Consider the following 20,471-nt stretch of genomic DNA (forward strand, 5'->3'; position numbering starts at 1 on the left):
AAGGGGGGTTGTTTATAGTATGTGTTTGGGTGTTTTGTCTGCATGTGTGTCTGGAGACCAGAAGAGGGCGCTGGACTGGAGGCACAGAAAGTTGTGAGCTGCCATGTGAGTGCTGGGAACTAAACCCAGGTCCTCTGCACGAGCAATAGGCACTCTTACCTGCTGACCCATCTCTCTAGCACTTTCTAAACACATTTAAAACGTTCACTTATTTATTCAGCACAGCTGCCTGTGCTCTGCAGTAATCGCAAACGGCACCCACTGAATGCTCCTCTGAGCCGCACTTACACTGGTACCAAACGCACATCAACTTCCTCTGCCCCCACGATGTGGGAACCGCCCACTTTCCTAGAACAGCCTGGAAACAAGCTGAGAATGTGGAGTAGGCGCATAGAGCTAGACAGGGCTCTGAGCCCAAACAGTCTGGATGCCCGTATACCAACAGCACTAATGAGCGTCTTCCAGGGGGCTCTGCACTATAATCAGTATAAAAGACAGGATAGTGAGGCCCTGGGTTCAGATAGCACCACGCCCCCCAAACAAAACAAAACGAAAACACAAGCACAAAGACAAACAGGCTCTGGTTTATAACATACTGCTGTTCCTGTCTGCTCTTTGACATCGGTTATTTTGGTGTTGTGTATATACAACACACACACACACACACACACACACACTCACAGAGAGAGAACAACCAGAGCGTACACTGGCATCTATTAAAACATATGTGAATAAGCAAATGTGTATTCCAGATGCCACTGGGCTCAGAACTGAGTCAAGCCACACTCAAAATTAAAAACAAACAACAACAACAAAACACTCCTCCTACCCACATCCCTTCAGCACTCGGCTCCTAGGCTGGTAGAAATGGTTTAACCAAGACTTTATAAACATGGATGCATTCTGAAAGGGGCAGAGCCTTGGCTGTGAGCCCTCGCCCTCTGCCCCAGACGATGCTCTAGCCCCAGCCCCAGAGTGAAGTCACTCTGCACCTCCCACCCCAGCCAGGAAACACCAGGTCCCAGGTGGGTTTTGTACAGACATCTTCCTTTGTAAGTGGAAGAGGCCTCCTCCCTCAGCCCAGCCCCAGCCTTACCCTGCAGTACTCGTCAATGGGCTTCAGTCTCTTCACAGCCACGTCCCGGATGTGGCTTCTCCGGAAGAGGATCTTGCCTGGAAAGAGAGCCTGGTGAGCAGCAATTCTGGCTGAAGCTGCCATTGAGATACTCCTGTTCCCTCACCCCTTGGATTTTCAACTGGTCCCTGTGTGTACCACATCAGCCCACTACCAACAAAGCAAGGGAGAAGCTGTTACCTCTCCCTGGGGGCAGGAGGCGCCCAAGGCTGAGGGCCCAAGGCCTCTCTCTGGAGGCTGCCATCTTGGGCCTGTATGAACAACCCAATCAGCTCACCTTGTCTGGGTCTGTGGCAGGATCAATGCCCAATGCTAGGGTGTGGCTTTGTAGTGACCTCACAAGTAAATATGAGAAGAGGCCCAACCCATATGCTATGTTTTGTCTTCCGGCCCCTCCTTAAGAGATCAGCATTCCTTTCTGCTAGCCAGGCTCAGGATTCCTATTCTTAGCTTAGGTGGTGGCTATTTCCAGGATGAGGCAAACACCTAGAGACTATGGATGTTCCAGTCAGACTGTCCCCTGGCCTCTCTGAACACAAAGCCTGCAGCCATTTGGGTTGGGCCATCCCCCAATAGGTATGGGCAAGGCCTACAGGAAGTCCTGGGCCCTCAGGTCTCTCGAAGTCATGAAGAACAAGTCAGTGTGTTCAGTCATCACAAACACATCAACACTTGGTCACATTCAATCATGAGTAGAGTAATAGATGGTTCTTTTCCAGTCTCATAAATACAGATGGTTCTATCCCAGAATCCCCAAGCTGGAGACTGAGCCCCTCACATACACTGTAAATGCTCTGCTACTGAGTTGCTTCCTCAGTCCAGCCTGTCAAACTTAGAACTCATTAGTCTGATGCTCGAGGCCTTATACACTGAGGCCTCTGGGCCCAGTGGGGGTCAGTGTCCGGAGCCAATGGCCATCCCCTCTTCAGAAGGCCTTGCTTGAGGATTTCATAGCTGGAAATTATCTTCCTCCTTCTAGAATATCTGCACCTGCTCATGCTGCTGTGTGTTACAGCACAGACGACACACTAAGGGGCCCACGGAGCCAGCAGGTGACTGAAGGGCCCACCTGAAGCTGATAGACCTATCTGCTGTCCCATCTGCCCCACTGTCCTTTGAGGAAGACCTCCTCCATGTTAGATCCTTGCCAATAAGGCTAACCACATCCCCTGGCAGCAGGCAGGGCCTAGTCAAAAACATGGCACAGCCTAGTCAAACAGAGACACAGTGATTGGCTCAGTCATGGGCAGGACCCAATCTGAGCCAACGAGGTTCAGCCCTGAGCCTTCTCTTTCCCACAGCGCACATTGGGCGAGAAGAAAGCCTGGCATCCCCAGTGGCCAACTTTATTATTTTGAGAAGAAAAAAATGCCTGGCACGGCATGAGCTCAATAAAGGCCTGTTGAGTGACACAGTCAAGAGACTGCTGGTGAGAGGCAGATTCCTCCGCCGCTTCAGTAGCAGATGTGGCTGTTTCTGAGTCCAAGGCTATCTCTGGACCTTTCAGTCGTGTTTCTGTCACGGTCCAAGTGAAAGATTAGTTGAGGCCTTAGTTCAGGCTGTTCAACCCACAGCAGCCTCAGAAACAAGAGTTTTAGTGTAAGTCACCTACGAGAAAGCACAGTAAACATCCCTGGGAGAGAAGAAGGCAAAGCTGGGAGGAGGAGGTGCCAGGCAGGGGCTCTCGGTGGGCAGCTGGGGCCTGGCCCTGTGGGGCCACCGCAGAAGGTGATTCATAGTTCTCCTCAGGGTCTCCCTCTGAAGCTGGAGACTTGGGTAGCTGGGGTGATGAGCCACTAGCTCCCCTTTATCACCAAAAGCTGTGCCCAAGGGTACTCATTCTGCCACTTCTGGCTAAGGGGCTTCCTTCAGGTGAGCCCAGCTGTGCCATAAAGCGGAGCAGAAAGGACTGTAGGGAACCTTGGGTCCTTCAAGAAGAGGCTGCAGTGGCCTCTGGCTTCCCTGTCACCACAGCAGAAGTCACCAGCCCTGCATAGTGAGACAGGATCACCTCCTTCCCGTCCGTACATCTCTCATCTTTCAGTGCGTGGTCTACAGCGCATTCCCCAGTCTGCCCCGTAATCCACCCAGCATAGCCCGTCATACAGCGCGCACTCCAGTAAGCACCTGCTGGCACACACACCCCCATCCCCACCTGAGCATCTGCCCCGAGTGCCCTTCTTCCATGTTCTATTGAGTCAAGTGTCTGTCCACCAGCAAGATCTCCACCATGGGATTCCCTTGCAAAGAAGCAAAAACATAGCCGGTGTGGTGGCGGACTCCTATAATCCCAGCACTCAGGAGGTAGAGGCAGGTGGATCGCTGTGAGTTCAAGGCCAGCCTGGTCTACAAAGCCAGTTCAGGACAGCCAAGGCTACACAGAGAAACACTGGATCAAAAAATCCAAACAAAAAAAAGAAGACAAAAGGTTAAGATACCAGTGACACCGTTCCTCATGGGGAAAAATGTCCTTGGTGCTCCTGCCTCTTGGTCTCTAATCTTCTCTGGTTGCCTGTCACTTTATTGCTATGTCACAGGTGCATAAGTGTGTGGCTGTGGGGGATGCTGTGTAAAGTGGCCTTCATCATTAAGCTGAGGTTTGGTACAGGGAGCCCACTCTCAGGACTGATAAAATGATGGGTGTCCCTGGGCTAGAGCTCTGGCTTCCCACCCAAGCCAGCCAGAAGTCTAGAGGTGCCCAGCGGGACCCCGACGGACCATGTGAAGAATGGAGGAAATGAAGGGCAGCCTAGAGAGAGACCTTACCCTCCAGTGGTGGCACCCCTACCCTTTCTCATCCTGTGAGATGACGGGGGAGGGGAGGAAGATGTGGAGGTGACCTGGGTTCCTCTTCTAGCCTCCATCCCAAAGCCAACTGTATACCTCTCCTTGTCTTACAGGGCTGTAGTGGGGACTAGTGGAAGACAAAGGAGATGCACTTCAGGCCTCCAGGAAGTGCAGAGGCTTGGAGAAGGGGGAGGGGAGGGGGAGGCTCCACATGATCGAAGCTCTCCTGGCTGGTGGAAGGAAGGCCTCCACACTATGGGTGAGGCCCCTAGGCCCTTCACAAGGCTCAGGAGTCGGCTGTTCCTGTGCAGGGCAACCCGAGATTGGCCTCTCTGAACCCTGGAAGGGTGGCTTTCTTGAGCAGCACTTCTGTTCTGTACTTGGGCCTAGTCAGCCCACAGGGATGAGGGAGGGGAGGCCTGGAAGACATTCTACGGTTTTGACTTTTCCGTGAGGAATCCAAACCGCACTGGGAAAGCCAAACCAGGGACCATATTAAAGGGAAAGAGGAAAAGCAGGGGGAGGGAAATCCCCATTAAGGAAGCCGTGACCACAGGGCATTAAAGGCTTCTTGTAAACGGCCTGCAGCCCCTTTACGGCAGGCTTGGCTGCTGCAACTCTTCAAAGCCTTGAGAAGCTGCCCCAGAAATACGATCAGCACCACAGGGCAGATTACACTGTGACCTGAAATAGACCCAACTCAACAGGACTTGACTTGTTCCTGGAAGGCAGTAAGCAGGCTGGAGAAACTGAGCAACCAACAGTATCTGTGAATTGGGTGGAAGGCTGAGGATGTGAGGCCTCAAGCAAGAGTTCTGGGTTCCGGTTGTGCCTAACTCACAGGCAGCTATGTGACTACAGCACGTGCCTCCTTGCTGGGACCTCTGCATTCCATCAGAACCCAAGTTCTACAAACTCTTGAGAGGAATCCCCCGTGGGGTTGGGAACCCAAAAGTGGTAAAAAGGTACGGGTGATGAACAGTATCAGTAGCTAAGGGTTTTTCGGAGCTAGGTGATCAAACCTTGCAACAGCCTTTAAGAAGTACCTTTGTTAATTTATTTTAAGATTTAAAAAATTTTTAAACTGCTGGGCGTGGCAGTGCACACCTTTAATCCCAGCACTCAGGAGGCAGAGGCAGATGGATTGCTGTGAGTTTGAGGGCAGCCTGGTCTACAAAGCCAGTTCAGGACAGCCAAGTGAATTCCAGGACAGCCAAGGATACACCAAGAAACCCTGTCTCAAGTGAAGGAAAAAAAAAAAACTTTTTAATTATGTGGGTGTAGATCTCTATGTAGGGGTATGTGCATGCATGAACATGAGTCTGACATTGTATATGCCCACATGCAGAGGTCAGGAGAAGTCAGGGGATAACAATCAGAAATCAGACCCCATGGGTCCCAGGGATCAAACTCAGGTCATCAGGCTAGCAGCAAACACGCTTACCCACTGGGCCACCTCACCTGTCCTGGTCTCTTGAGATCTTTCACTTACTCACACAGCAGAGACCCTTTCCAAATGAGGGCTGTGCCCACAGGTCCTAGGGCCACGGCGAACCCTCTAGAGGAGATTACAGGAGAGAACCTAACAGATGCTGGCATCAAGGTAGGTGTCACCACACCCAAGCTGCGTATCGCTGAGATCAACGCAGGGCTTTGCACATGCCAGGGGAGGACTTTGTCCCCCTGCCTGGCTCCTACCCCAGGGAAACACTTGCAAAAGCACACCCTGGATGAAATGACAGCCCTTAGCTGGGTCTGATGGTTCAGCACTGGACACCTGAGGTGGTGGATGGCCATGAGTTCCAGGCCAGGCCAGGCTACAGAGTGAGGCCCTGTTTCAAAACAAACCAAACTCTTAACTTTGCTGTTGCCACAGTCCACATAGCTCAAGGAAGGGTTGTGGCATCTTGGGGAGTAGGGGAGGACTTTTTAGCTCCCAGAGCCAGGCTTAAGGGGACAAAATGTTTTAGAACCTAGGCCACCCAGCAAAGCGGCGACACCACTGTGCTCCTGTACATAGCAGGGTTCCCAAATGTGAACTATCTCATCCACCCAGTCATGAGTCTGGAAGGGATTAGAAGCAGTGTCCAGGCACGGTCCTCTCCTACTAGGGGAAGACGACATTGTCCACACGAGTCCTACAGAGCCAACCTTTGAGCACGTCTTCTTCTCTTCATCCCTCTTCTCCTTCATTCATTCATTTACTTATTGATTTACTTTGAGCCAGTCTGTCCTCAACTCTCTGGGCTCAAATATCTTCCCATCTCAGCCTCTCCAACAGCTGGATGTGTACCACTGAACACACTTCTGTCTGTTTGCACTCCCTAGCAGTCAGAATAGTGGTGGCTGCTGTTGCTATGACAGGGTCTCACTCTGTAGCCCCGGCTAGAATTAATTATGTCGCCTAGGCTGGCTTGAAACTGGTGGTAATCCTTCTGCCTTAGCCTTAACAAGGGCTGGATTACGAGTCTATGCCACCATGCCCAGCTTCAGGATAATGCTATTTTATTTCAAATTCTCTACACTGATTCACTCTCTGTGAGTGCCTGTGCCTGTGCGTGTTGTGTGGGTCAGAGCACAACTACCAGGAGTCAGTTTGTTCCCAGAGTGCACCGCTCCTGCTAGTGCTCGGATTCCCTCTCTTCACAGTACTGCTGCAGAACTGACTGCAGAACAATGCCAGCAGATGTCCTCAGGGCCCAGCACAGCCCGCCGCTGACTTGTGCTGAGTGCAATCAATGCGCTGGTGAGCGTGTGTCCATACAGTCTTGCTCTGGGCGTCTCTCTCATTTCTACACACACGTGTACGCACACACGCACTCTCTCTCCTGGCACACTGGGGCTGCCATCTCTGAGGCAAGGGCTGGACTCATCTTCCAGGACCCAGACATAGTGGGGCCAGAGAGCCTGGTTAATAGAGAGGCTGCTACTGAGGCCAAGTGTCCCTGCTCAACTCCTCCTGGACTTGGGTGTGGTGGGCAGTGGCTCGGCCTCCCAGGGGGAGCTGGGGATAAAGGGCCCCATTCAGCCTGGCTGCCTCAACTCCGCCCCGGTGGGGAGCTGTCCTCGGCATGGGGGTGGAGGGATACTGGCCAAAGCATCCTGGCTGCCTCTCTCTGTGGCATGCTAAAGTGTGTGGGGTAACTGGGCCAGGCCCCAGGGTGCCAGGACTCTGAGGGCCACAGCAGACAGGCCCAGCCTTCTGGGGCAGGGGAGGGCAATCCTTGCTCAGCAGAGACTTGAAGGGCCTTTGTTCCCTTCTGATCCTCTGGGCAATGGGGAGGGTGCCTGAATTCCCTTACGAAAGGAAACCTCAGGACCACAGCTAGGCCCGGCCAGCCAGAGAGGAGTTTGCTGGGCTCTCCTGAGAGAGGGCAATCACCTCAAAGCCTGCTTCCCTGAGGTCGAGCACAGCCGGCAATACCGAGCCCACACAGTCAACCCTGTTCAGCCACCTCCGCACACACAGAATTCACCACTTCTGCAAGGATGTGACGACAAGGAGAAGGCAAGCCAGACAGGTGGTCTGGACGAAGTGCTGTGTGCCGTATGTTCTGTTGATGTTATCTGAGCGGCACAGTGACCTATATTTTAGAAGGAAGGTACTGAAGTTACTTCCATTTTACAGATGGGTAAACTGAAGCTCCAAAGCTGAGTGGCCTACTGCAGGTCACTCCCTAGTAAGGGCAGAGCTGGGATTGGAAGCCTGCCCACCTACCTCCACACTGAGGATGCCTGTGCTTTTAGCTCTTTTGTCACATCTGTTCCTTTCGTGAACCCAGAGCTGTGTGTCTGCTCGGCCAGCCACTGCACTGGAGGCTGGGATGTGAATGTGCCCAACAGACACAGCGCCTACATTCAGATGACAGCGTTGTGCCACAGTGGGTCAAACGGGAGGGAGCCAGGGACAATAGGAAGAATGTTCTGGGTAGAGTCAGGAACCCCATCGGAAGTCCAGTGATGAGAGTGGCTGGGCCCATCTGAGAAGCTGAAGTAAGTTGAAGGTGGCTACAGAGTGGGGTGCATTTGTCCTGAGGAAGGGGACGCTGGGGTAACAGCCCAGGGTGTGGGTCATGAACGTGTAAGAAGAATGGGGAACAGCCTGATGACAGGGGCCACACAGCAAGTGTTTCTGAAATGTATTTCAGAATTCCTGGACCTTCAAGACCAAGGGCCACCTATTTATTTATTATTTATTTATTTACTGTATGCAGGCTGAACTCAGGGCCTCACACACATGCTAAAAAGGCACGTAATACTGAGGTATTGTCTCAATGTATTAAACCATTTTTTTTTTTTTGACACAGGGTTCTTGCTCCAAGCTGGCCTCAAACCCCTCTATTTTCCTGCCTTGGTCTCCTGAGTTCTGGGATTACAAGCATGCAACACCATGCCCACAGAATCGCAATTTTTTACCTAAGATGACAAAGTACATTCTAAGTTCTTCTTTCTCACATCTAAAGCCTGAGGTCAGGCCGGCTGACATTACATGAGCTCAGTTTGGGTCCTGCCATTGTCAGCAGGAACCGCATGGATCGCGGGTAAAAACTGAGAGGCCGCTGAAGCCATCCTATGCAAGCCCTCATTTCCTTAGGTCCAAGTTGGGCTCACAGAAGTCCATGACTTGCCCTACCTCACAAAACCAGCGAGAGGCCAGGCTGCAACAGTTACAGGTTACCCCACCCAGCGTTTCCGACTTGGCCATCCTTGCTCTGTCAAAATCCTATCCCAGTCCTCAGCCAGCAATAAGAGATGACATTGCTTCAGAGAGCCATAGAACTCATCTGGCCCTGGCTGATGGCCCAGATTCCCACTCACATCACAAGATGAAATAAGCCATGGTTTCTGCTCTCTGCAAACCCCGGCATCTAAAATTCTCATGACCAAAGTTGAAGCTATCCAGAGATAGCTTCTGGATGTCCCCGAGTCACACCGCTGATCGGATGCCTGCCAGATCTGGGCCCAGGGGTGGGACTTAAACTTTGCTGTATGTGCCTGGTCACATGGCTAATGGGTGTGGGGGCAACGGGCAAGGAGGATGTTCTAGAACACTTGATAGAGAAGTGGATTTGCCAGGCCCCATTCACATGCTGGAAGTACCCGCCAGCAGTGAACTGACTGAGTAACCCACTCTCGCCACCACGCCTGCGTGGTTTGTGGCTGCCTGCTGCTTAGCCGACATTCATGTCCCCAGATATTTGGGGGCCATCATTTTGTATACACTACTTTCTATTTTCATTCAGTTCTTTGCTAGCCTCAGTTGCTTTCTCCAAAAAAACTTAGAGGAGGGAAGAGAAGAACTCTTTGTCAGAGTAAGTCGGGGGCAAAGGTGAAGGTCAGAGCCTTGGCTGTGTGTGCAGGCTTTCAGTAGGAGCCCTTTTGCAGAAAAACACTCAGGACAAGGGGGCTTTCTGCACCTTTCAAAGGAAATGGGAGCAGCAGGGGACAGAGGGATCAGAGGGGCACAAAGCCGGCCTTATGCAGAGGCAGACACATGCTTCCAGTGTGGCTAGATTTGAGGCAGGGTTAGAAGACCCCTATTTCCCTGAAATGTTTTTCCTTTTGCATAATATTCCATCACTAGGCACTTATTAATGGCTTTTAGAGAAAAGCCATACACTAACAGGTCAATCAGAGTCGGCTGTGAAACTCAGGCTGTGATTCTTATGCGATGTCTGAATGAATAGGACTCTACAAAGCACAGAGGACCATGTCTGTATTAACAGATGTGCTACCAGACACAGAAAAATGAGCCCAGAGCCTTTTTCCTGCGAGATTTAGGAATGAAGAAGTAAAAACAAGAATAGAGTATTTCTCAAGATTCTACTTGGTATCCCAAACGGAAACTTGGAGGATTTACTATCAGATAGAAAAACAAAGGTAAAAGAGGGTTCTTAAAAATAATTTATTTTTATTTCATGTGCATTGGTGTTTTGTCTGTATATAAGTCTGTGTGGGGGTGTTAGATCCCTTGGAACTAGTTACAGACAGCTTTGAGTTAGCATGTGGGTGCTGGGAATTGAACCCGGGTCCTTTGGAAGAGCATCCAGTGCTCTTAAACGCTGAGCCATCTCTCCAGCTTCCAAAAGGGTTTCCTCTACCGCCATTTTTAGTCTATGCTAAATTGTGGTTTAGGAGCGGCGCTCGTGGTGTTCTTACGCTATTTCCTCTGGAGCACTATACCTGCAATTTGAGGATCTGCCACTAGGTGGCAGATAAAGGTAAGGTAGATTGAGAGACCGCCAAGAAAAATGCAATGGACACAAAACCTTTATTAGCTTGCCTCAGATGTCTTCAGGCCTTCCTTATTTTAAAGTTCTAGTTTGCAATTATCATCCATTTATTTGTTTGTTTGCTTGTTTGAGGAGAGTCTTCCAATTACAAGTATGCATTACTATGCCCATACTAGAGCAAAAAGAGATACCTTAGAAATCTCAACTTATTTTTCTGTCTTAATGTCACTGCCCAAGACTCCCATGACAGCCAACTTTCACCTTTAGCAGTACATGAGTGAACGCTTAGGTCTGAGTCAGTCTTAATGCCATGGCACTGATGGGAAGGACAGTTCAGTGGGTAGATGCACTTGCCTCCAGGTCAAATAATCCAAGTTTGATTCTCAGGACTCACATGGTAAAGAGCTGACACCCTCAGTCTGTTCTGATTTTCACATGGCCTCACAGAGGGCCTGGGGACTTGGAGACTGATCTCTCCTCTCTCCATTTTTAGGGGGATGGGGAAGACCAGGTCTTAGGAAGACAAGGGGTAAGACGCTCAGGCTGACCTAACACCTCAACCTTCCTGCCTCAAACTCCACATGCTGGGATGACAGCTGTGTGCTGCAAAACCTGCCCAGTAGGAGAAGCTTCTAAAACGAACACTTTATCGATATTCTTGGCTCCACATTTCCCCCGGCCTTGGGCGGGAGGGAGAGAATCCTGCCTCACAGCTGATGAGGCAGGACCCCAGCATCCTCCTGCTCCGTCTAGTGATGAGAAACAGGTGGCCATGCTGCCTGACCCCATCCCCCTGGGTGTAGATCCCATAGGCAAGTAGGTATCTCTGGGATGCGTGAGGACCACAGGCCAAGACATAGACCACATCAAGTTGCCACACAAGGTCCTGATTTCCTGTGCACCTGTATTTTGATGTAACGATGTCTTTGATCATTAGTATTTACAATACATGTATTTGGTCACATGTTTACAATACATGAACTGACTGAATATAGCTAGACAACAAGAGTGTGTTAAAAATAGAGCAAGAGGCCTACCGAGAGGCTCTGAGGGCTTTCTACAAGTGTGTCTCACCCTTTACCGAGCTCTTGGTAAGATACAGTCCTGATTCAGCAGGTCTGGGGTGGAGACTCTGTGTCTAACGAGCTCCCGAATGACACCCCAGTTGCTGACCACATTATGAGCAGCAAATCCTCAACCGCCTAAGACCCCGCCTGAGAAGAACCCTCCTTCCGGGAGAAAATTCCAGAAGGCTGCAGTCACAGCAGCCCAGGGGGCAGGCTCACCACACAGTCATAACCACGCTCACCATGGCACTGTGGGTGTTCACTGCGCCTCACTGACGACTTTCCGTTAGTGCTGAGCCGCCCTGACGTGCAGGGGTGCTGAGGGGAACAGCCTCATGGCCACAAAGCTACAAGGAGGCTGAGATGATCCATGAACCCCAAGTGTGTTGGCTCTGAAGCCCCGGTGCTAAAATAAATGTCACGGTGCTTGCAGACTTCTGCTCTTCCTCCCCCATCTAGTGGGGCCAGTAGCACGGAGTAAGAAGCCCAGGTTTAAGAGCAGATTTGAGTCCCAAGCCTGCTGGTCTCCCTGAGGCCCTCCCGCGGTCTTTCTCTCTAAATGAAACCTGTTGTCTTGTGCTTTGGCCCAGAGGGAAACAGGTATGACCTTTGTCCTTTTTGGCTCCCCAGCTTGTGATGGTAGAGAAGAGCCAGGCGAAACATCCTAGTCCTCTCCCAGGCTGCTCCCCTGTCTTCTGGAGGCACATTCACAGACTGTTCAGGCCATGCCAACCACCTTCGGCCAGATCTGTGGCTTGGAGACCAGACAGCCTGACAGCCTAGACCTCTTCTGGCGTCTGTGGAGATGGAGGGCTACTGGCTCCCTGGAGGGAGTGTCCAGAGTCTGATGACTAGACTCCATGTCAGGCAGCACAGGCTGGATGAAGCATCAGTTTATAAGGTAGGCAGGGCCTCTAAGAACCAGCTCAGACCCTGTCAGAGAAAGGAAAGGCTGGGGCTCTGTCTTTGGGCCTGAGTCCAGTCAGGGTGACCTAAGCTGGCTTCAAACTTGGTATGTAGCTAAGAAGGAGCTTAAACTTCAATCTTTCTGCCTCTGCCTCCCGAGTACTGGGACTGGGAACACAGGCATGTATCCCTATGCTCAGTGTATGCAGTGCAGGGGCTCAAACCAGAGCTTTAGCACTCTACCAACCGAACTGCATCTCCACAAAGCACCTTTGAATGTTCCGAAGGCAGTGGCTACCTGAGGGAGAGCAGAGGAAACCATCTTCTGCCCCTTTATGGTGAACACAGGGTAGGTCTGGGAATGCAGCCATCGTAAGATGCTGGTTTGCGTTTTGACCAGGGCTGACCGTGACAAACAGATCTATGGTGCCATCATTCTTGACCCCTCCCTGACCCCCACTGGGAGTCCACAGCCCCTTAACTTATCCTCCCTCTAATACATGTATACACTTATATTATGAATTATCTTCTTTATATATATATATATATATATGACTTGTCTTCCTCCTCCGCCTTCTGCCAAGCTGCTTTCATTGTCTGTCTGCCTCCATCACCTTTTGTGTGGCTCATGCCAGCCTGAAGGAGCTTTTCAAAATAGAAATCTGTTCTCTTGATCTAAGACATCTCTTGGTGCAGGGATAAATCCTCAGCTCTTGGTGTGACGTCTGAGAACTTGCTCTGCCCAACCTGGCAGAGGTCACCAGCCCACTTCCCTACCTTGTACTCAGCGTGGCCTGACGTTACCTCTGAGATTATTAGCCCATGAAGCCTCTCTTCCTTCTCCTGCCTTGGTTTCCCCTTGCCTCTTTACCACTACTACACCTGGGCTGAGTAACAGTGCTTGAATGTGAGTCTGCCCACACCACCGCTTCAGGAGACACCAGAAGTGTTAACTGTTCTAAGCACAAAGTGAGAGACTTGACCTTGTAAAAAGACACCAGGCTTCCATAAGGAAATTATTTCTTTCCAGGGTGGAGGGCATGGGGTGGGGAAGGTCATGAGTGTTAAAGAGGCCTGATGCCACATCCATCATTGTTGATGGTAGTGTCAACAACTGGGGGGGGGGTGCAGCTGATAGCTCTGGGAGGGACTGGAGGAGAACCCTGGCTGCTTCCAGGCCAGAGTGCATTTCCTGCATGTCAAACAACCTGGGCTTGCTGCAGGAGTGCGGTCGGCATGTATTTCAACAAAAGGCCACTGGGAAAGAGTCCTCAGAGACACCCCAGGGCTACTGCCTTGGGGCAGGTGCTCAGGAGGCTGACCTCCTTCTGAAGGGATCTCTAAGCCAGGGAGAAAGGACACAGAAAATTCTGAGAAGTGGCCAGCTTTTCCTGGCTCTGAAGTGTTGAGATATGGTAGGGAGTGGGTGTGGGGCCTGATCCACATCCTCTTTCAAGAGTAGAAAAGACCCCAAAGCCACTGCCCGCACAACTGGGGGAGGGAGGACCTGGGGGTGGATGCTCCTGGGGCTAGCGACACTGCCTTGACAGGCAGGGCCTCACAGTTCACACTCCTGTGGAGCTGCTGACTCCCTTTTCAGGGGTAACCTTCTTGATCCCATCTCCTGTCTGCCCAACTCTCTGTGGTTAGCTAGCCTGCCCCCTTCTCCACGAGTTCATGCTGTTAGTCACACATACTTCTTAGAGCCTCCTCAAGTCACTGTCCCTGCTGTCCTCTCAGCTGGCATCTCTGGACGCTGATCTACCCATGCCTGGCTCAGCTCAGACATCTCCTCTGCAAAGGCCCCTCCTGGCCAACACATCTCAGACATCCTGGGCCACCTCACTTACTGCTCTTTTTCTCTCTGGGTCTTGTCACTACTTGAAATTGCTCATTTGTTCGCTTTCTGGAACCCTCCCCACCATTGAAAGATAAACTTCCTGTCAACCGTGATCTGGCCTCTTGTTCTCAGCTATATTATCGCTGCCCACAGCTGGTCCCCAGCACCCAGTAGATGCTGGATAAGTACCTGAGGCAGGAAAGGAATGAATGAACACAGCTCCTCCGTGCAGCACTCAGAGTGGTGTGCTCAGGGAAGGCCTCGGTAGCTGTTGGCCCCAGATTATAGTGTGGGAGCTATGATTACAAGAGAAAATCCAGCCCTTCCCAGAAGGATGGAGGTGAGCCGTTCAGGCCTGTAATTTTGTTGATGGCTTGTAGACCCCAGCATTCCCAGAAGACCTGGTCTGTCTTGTCCCTATCACAGAGGTTTGTCTTTTTCCTGCCATTTCAGGTTACCAGCGGATCCAGAAACATCCTTTGCCCTCGCCCTCAGAGGCTGCATTCTGCCGGAGCTCAGAGTCATTGCTTGCCCCAGTTTCCAGATCCTTTGGGGGAAAGGCTTCTTACAAGGCTGGTGGAGATGGAGAGAAACACCTAGAGCTGAGCAAGAGGGCCAGCTCTCCTCAGGCTAGCTAAAAACTGTCCCTTCCCCCTGCTTCCTGTGGTGCTGAACAAACACCGGATCTGCTGCACGGGCCTCCTCCACAGTAAGGGAGAGGAAAGCCTTCTGTCTCTAGTTCACTCAGCACCCTCCTGCACTGTGGCTCCAAACTCCTCTTCATTAAGGAACTGGTATGTAAACTGTCGGGCTAGTACAAAAGACGCAAGCACTGCCTGCTGTCTAAAAATACCATCCTGTGAGCCAAGGAGGTCAGCAGGCGGTCTTCAGGTTGGCAGCCCCTACCTTGATTAGAGTTACGAGGTCACTTTGTGGTCATCGTATAGATCTATACCTCATTCACCCAGGGGTACAAAGGGCTCTATGGGGCCGACTCAGTGGATTAGGGCCACAGGGCTTTCTGGAAGCCCAGAGGTAAAGTGAGGCCAGTACAGAGGCAGTGGAAGGTGACCTAGCACAGCCTTGGCAGAGTGAATACAGCTCTTTCTGCTCCACTGCCTGGCTTCTGAGGTCCCGGGCCCCCGTCACAGTTGTTTGCTTTTTACATCAGCAGCTATATACACTCCGCTCTGCTCTGTAATGACCATTTCCTCCCAGGGAGGCTCCTTGGGCCAGCCAACTCAGGATACAAAGGAAATGGACTCCAACCCCAGGATGGGCAACAGGAGATGGATTTTCCACAATACTCTTTTAAAATGAGGCAGAGGCTTCCCTGTAAACAGCAGGCTGCTCCAGAGGCTGCAGACCCAACCATGTCCGAGTACCCAAAAGGCACTTGCTTTTCTACCCACCCCTCCAAACAGGCCCCAAATACCTGTGGGAGACTACTACCCCTGGCTCTGCGGTATTCCACAGGTGGAGGCCTCCTAAGCAGGCAGCAGGCTTTTTGTTTTGGATTATCTTTCCAGAGATAACAGCCTGGGCGCATTTCTCTGTGGTGAAGAAGCAGGTTTGCTTCCTGCCTGTAATAAAAGACGTAGGCTCTCTGACATCCAGCCTCCCTTCCTGTCCCAGACTATTCTGTTACCTCATGGGAACTTGGAGGACGTGAGAAATTTATTCACGTTGGCTGTAATAAAGTCTAATGTCTCTGAGTCAAGACTGTTATATTTTATATGGTTTACCATGAAATCAGCAAGCTAAGCTGCCTCACAAATAGGCCTCAGTCCGGCACCATGAATGGGCTTTTTTTGTGAGATCACGTCATATGTAACCCAGGCTGGTCTTGAACTCTTGATCCTCTCACGTCCATCCCACAAGTGCTAGGACAGGCTGGTATATCACACCTTGATCCACTCACAGTTCTTCACAATGCTGTTCCTGTCCCTAAAGCCTGAGAGGTCAAGGTGACTGCCGAGTCTCCCAGCTCTCGTTCCCAGCAACCCCAACGCCATAGATTCTTCTATTATTGTTATTATTATTAAAGGTAGGATCACAATTGTTATTATTATTATTATTATTATTGTTATTATTTTCACAGGTAGAATCTCAATACATAACCCAGGCTGGCCTTGAACTCACTGTGTAACTCATGTTAAGCTTGAACTACCCTTCTCCAGCCTCTTAAGTGCTGGGTTAACAGACAAGCACCACCTCAATGAAAGAAACTTCTTTTAGAGGTACTTCATTTTGTAACAGAATTTGCCACATGCTTCTTAAATAATTTGTTTTTGGTTTTGTTTTGTTTTGTTTTGTTTTTTGAGACAGGACTTTTCTGTGTGGCCCTGGCTTTCCTGGAACTCAGATATCTGTCTGCTTCTGCCTCCCAAGTGCTGGGACTAAAGGCATGAACCACCACTACCCAGCTCACATGCTTTTTAATAAAGTACGTGGCTTATGTCTTTGACTACTGGGGAGGCAGAGGCAAGAGGATCCCTGTGGGTTTGGAGCAAGCGTGCTCTACTCAGTGAGTTCCAGGACAATCAAGACTACATGGAGGGACTCTGTTTCAACAAACAAACAAAAATACAATAAAACTAAAAAACATAGCTGGGCACGGTGGCGCAAGCCTGTAATCCCAGCACTCTGGGAGGCAGAGGTAGGTGGATCTTTATGAGTTCCAGGCCAACCTGGTCTACAGAGTGAGTCCAGGACAGCCAGGGCTACACAGAGAAACCCTGTCTCAAAAACCAACAAAACAAAACAAAAACCTAAAAACCCACTGAGAACAACTGAAAGACGGTGGCATTTGTCCTAAGGAATTTGTTCAGGAGCCTTGAGGACAGTTCCTTCATGCAAACCAGGTTCTACCCACAGCGTTTTTGCTGCAAGCAGGAACGCGGAGCACCTGACTGCAGAGTGGCTCTTCGGCCTCTGTCCTTCTCACCGGCCATCTGGCCTGCTCACTCAGTAGCATTCCCTGTGTGCTTAATGCAGAAATCACCCACTCGGGCCAATGGTCTAGTTAATTTAAGCTGCCAACATCAATTTTCTGGTTTTGAAAGCATACTGTCATTATTAAGATGGTCCAGGCTGGGGAGGTGCTCTACCCTTGCAGAGAGCACCTGAGTTTACTTCCCGGCACCCACGTCGGGCCACTCAAAACTGCCTCTAACTCCAGTTCCACGGGAATCTGAGGACATCTTCTGGCCTCTGGAGGTACTGCACATGTATGCACAAACTTATACTGAGACACACATATTTTACAAATGAAATCTGGGGGGCTGGAGAGATGGTTCAGAGGTTAAGAGCACTGGCTGTTCTTCCAAAGGTCCTGAGTTCAATTCCCAAAAACCACATGGTGGCTCATAACCATCTGAAATGAGATCTGGTGCCCTCTTCTGGTGTACATGTGTACATGCAGGCAGATACTGTATACATAATAAATAAATCTTAAAAAAATGAAATCTGAAAAAAAAGAGAGAGATATTCCATTACAGGAAGTAATTTGATGGTGGAAAAAGGCTGTCCTGGCCTCCTCCCTTACAGTGGAATAAGGCCACCCACTCTGCATTTCAGTGGTGGGACTGGGAAAGAGCAATGTATGGTAGCTGGTGTTTTTTGCAACATTTCATGAGTCTGTAATTATTTCAAAATTAAAAGTTAAAGCCAGATGTAAGTGGTACATTCCTATAATCCCAGCACTTGGGAGGCAGAGACAAGAAGATCAAGAGTTCAAGGTCACCCTCAGCTCATAGCAAGACCAAAACCAGCAAGGCTCCATCAGGCCTATCCTGGTTGGTTCCGTTTTATTAACTTGACACGGTTTCTTCTAAGTGAGTAGAAGAAACCACAGTTGAGGAAGTGCCTCCAGAAGACTGGCCTTCAAGGCTGTGGGACATTTTCTTACTTAGTTACTAATGTGGGGAAGGGTGTCACACCGGAGCAGGTGGTCCTGGGTGCAGGCTGAGCAAGTCATGGAGAACAAGCCAGTAAGCAGGGTCTCCCCACGGCCTCTGCTTCAGTTCCTGCTTTCCAGTTCCCATCCTGCTAGAATTCCTGTCCCGACTTCCTCAGTGTTGGGCCTGACTTGCAACCTGAGAGCTGCAAACTGAAACAAACCCTTTCCTCCCCAGGCTGCTTTCAGCTGTGGTATTTTGCCACAGCAACAGAAGCCCTAAGACAATGCCCTGGTTTTTAAAGGGGGTATTTTTAAAAACCCTCAACAGCAATTATGTTAGGTTCATAATTGAATGAATATGGTGCTCTGAAAGCCTTAGCGCTACAAATGTGTAATTGTGTAAAATGAAAATACACTATATAGTTTAATCACACAAAGATAATTACTCCGTGCCAAAGATCTCAGCCACTTAATGCAACTGGGAAAGCCCTTCCAGGTCACCGGATTCCCAAGACGTTCAGGCTACCTGACGCCAAACAGGAACTCCCAGTGCTTGAGATGGCAACTGAGGGAGGGACAAGGGTGCTTATGCTTAGTCTCAGGCCTAACTTGATGGGCACAGAGGCAGTGGAGGAAGGCAAACACGGAGCCTCACTGAGGCTGGCTGAGACAGCACGTCAGAAGGATGGACGCGCTACCATGTGTGGCTGAATGATGATGACCTCTCTTTTTCTAAATACTTCTATCACTTTTTTCTGTGAGAGAGAGAGAGAGTGTGTGTGTGTGTGTGTGAGAGAGAGAGAGAGAGAGAGAGAAGACAGTTTGAACAGTCTTTCCTTCCACAATGTGGGTTCCAGGGATTAAAATCCTTTTGGTGGCAAGTGCCACCAAGCCATCTGCTAGCCCCAACGTTGATTTTTCTCTAACCTGGGGGTTAATGCCCCTCAATGAACCCAAGGTGAGCAATTAGGAGTGGCCAGTACAAGTCCAGGCATATACTAGTAGCTTGGTAAAATGTGTGTAAATAAGGAAACTGATCAACAAGTCTTAACACAGCACAAGCCACCCGTCCAGCCCTACAACAGAAACATAAGTGAAGACTGAGGAGGACAAGGGCCTTGTCTCAGAGAGCCACAGAGGTCAGCCAGAGGGATAGGCATGTCTCCTCACGCTCACACAAGTTTGGAGGTACAGTGGGGGGAGGGGGGTCCTATCCTCATCCTCCCTTCTCAGGATGCCCAAGCTCATGGATAACACTCTTGCCCTTTCTTGGCCTGAGCCATGCACATATTCTGCCCTAAGACACCTACTGGAGAGCTGCCCCTTGCTGTGGGCTTCTAGCTCCTCAGGCCTTGTGGAGGCTGGTGGTTCTGTACAGTGGCCCTTCAGTTCCAGAATCCGGAAAACAGGTTTTAGCCCAGGTGAAAACAACTTGGGGCCCCTCAGGGCAGTCCACCTACAACCTTTACACAGGATCTAACTGCTACAAATATCAGTAACTGGCCAATCCCTGCCTCTACCCCCTCACTGTCCCTGCTCACAGACCTCCCCTAAATCCTATCCCTGTCTCCTGAAAGGCACTGGGTACCCTCAGGGGCCAGCTTCTCTGGGACGAAGATTCTATGGCAGGAACACTGGGTGCTCACAAACCTACAGGCTGGCCTGAACTGTAGGTGGGCCAGACCTGCCTGGACATATCCCCAGCCTGTGTCCAGATCCCAAGATGCACTGCTCCTGCACAGAATTTCCTACCTGGATTTGCCTGGCAGATGAGTGAGCATGCAACCAAGCCTCAGCTTCCCTCAATTCTCTGAGCTCTCTGCTTTCTCAATTACTGATACCAGCCAGACACGTCACGATGTTAGCCATGAGCCTGTGGTCCGGACTGGTCCTCCGAAAATACCCCAAGCTCCTCTCAGGCAGCTCACCATGCCCCAGCACCTTTAGAACTAAAACTGAGCCCTCTGAACATAAAGTTTGCCCTCTTGCTCCTCCCTGGAGCTTTCCTTACCATGAAATTCCAGGAGAGACAAAATGCTGCCAGAGCTATTCCTGCGGCTGGCTGAGGTGCTTGGAGTGTATGTACTCTTGGGGTTTTGTTAAATCTCTGCTCCTTGGGTGACTATGAGAAAATCAGCAGGTGGCCTCAGACACACCTCCAAAGGTAAGGGGGCAGAAACTAGCTGGTGTCCAGTGACACAAGACCTACTACTGAGATGAGCAGTGACTCGCTGGGAAATTCACAAGAGAGAGAGTATTCCCAGTCCCTTGCAGCTGAATCCATGTCTCAAGCTAAGACGGGGGATGCAGCTACTAAAACGCATCCCTTTCCAATGCCCTCTGCCCTGGGGGATCCAGGGACCCACGGGTATACCCCGGTGCAAGAAACCTTCGGCCTTCTGAGGAAAATGTGGAGAACAAAGGGTCTAAGGTAGCTTCCAGCAAGCTGGAGGGAGGCAGGGGCAGGCCCCCGCTGTCTGCCCCAAAGGCTAGCCCAGTCTGAAGCACCCCCTCACCCCCCCGGCAGTGAGTAAGCAAAGAGGACTCCAGGTAGAAAGCAGCTGAAAGGAGGGCAAAGAAGGAGCATGGCTAAGAACAGGGA

General features: G+C 50.6%; 1 protein-coding gene across 3 annotated transcripts in view; it reads right to left on the bottom strand.

Moving 5' to 3' along the window:
* Sh3pxd2a (SH3 and PX domains 2A) overlaps positions 1-20,471 on the bottom strand; it is a 204,687-nt gene that overhangs the window by 110,744 nt on the left and 73,472 nt on the right. For all 3 annotated transcript variants that reach the window (XM_021640215.2, XM_021640216.2, XM_021640217.2), the window contains exon 4: positions 1,097-1,173. In XM_021640215.2, the coding sequence (XP_021495890.1) occupies positions 1,097-1,173 (77 nt within the window). The remainder of the gene's footprint in view (positions 1-1,096; positions 1,174-20,471) is intronic.

This window comes from Meriones unguiculatus, chromosome 1 (assembly GCF_030254825.1).
Source record: "Meriones unguiculatus strain TT.TT164.6M chromosome 1, Bangor_MerUng_6.1, whole genome shotgun sequence".
Taxonomy (NCBI): Eukaryota; Metazoa; Chordata; class Mammalia; order Rodentia; family Muridae; genus Meriones; species Meriones unguiculatus.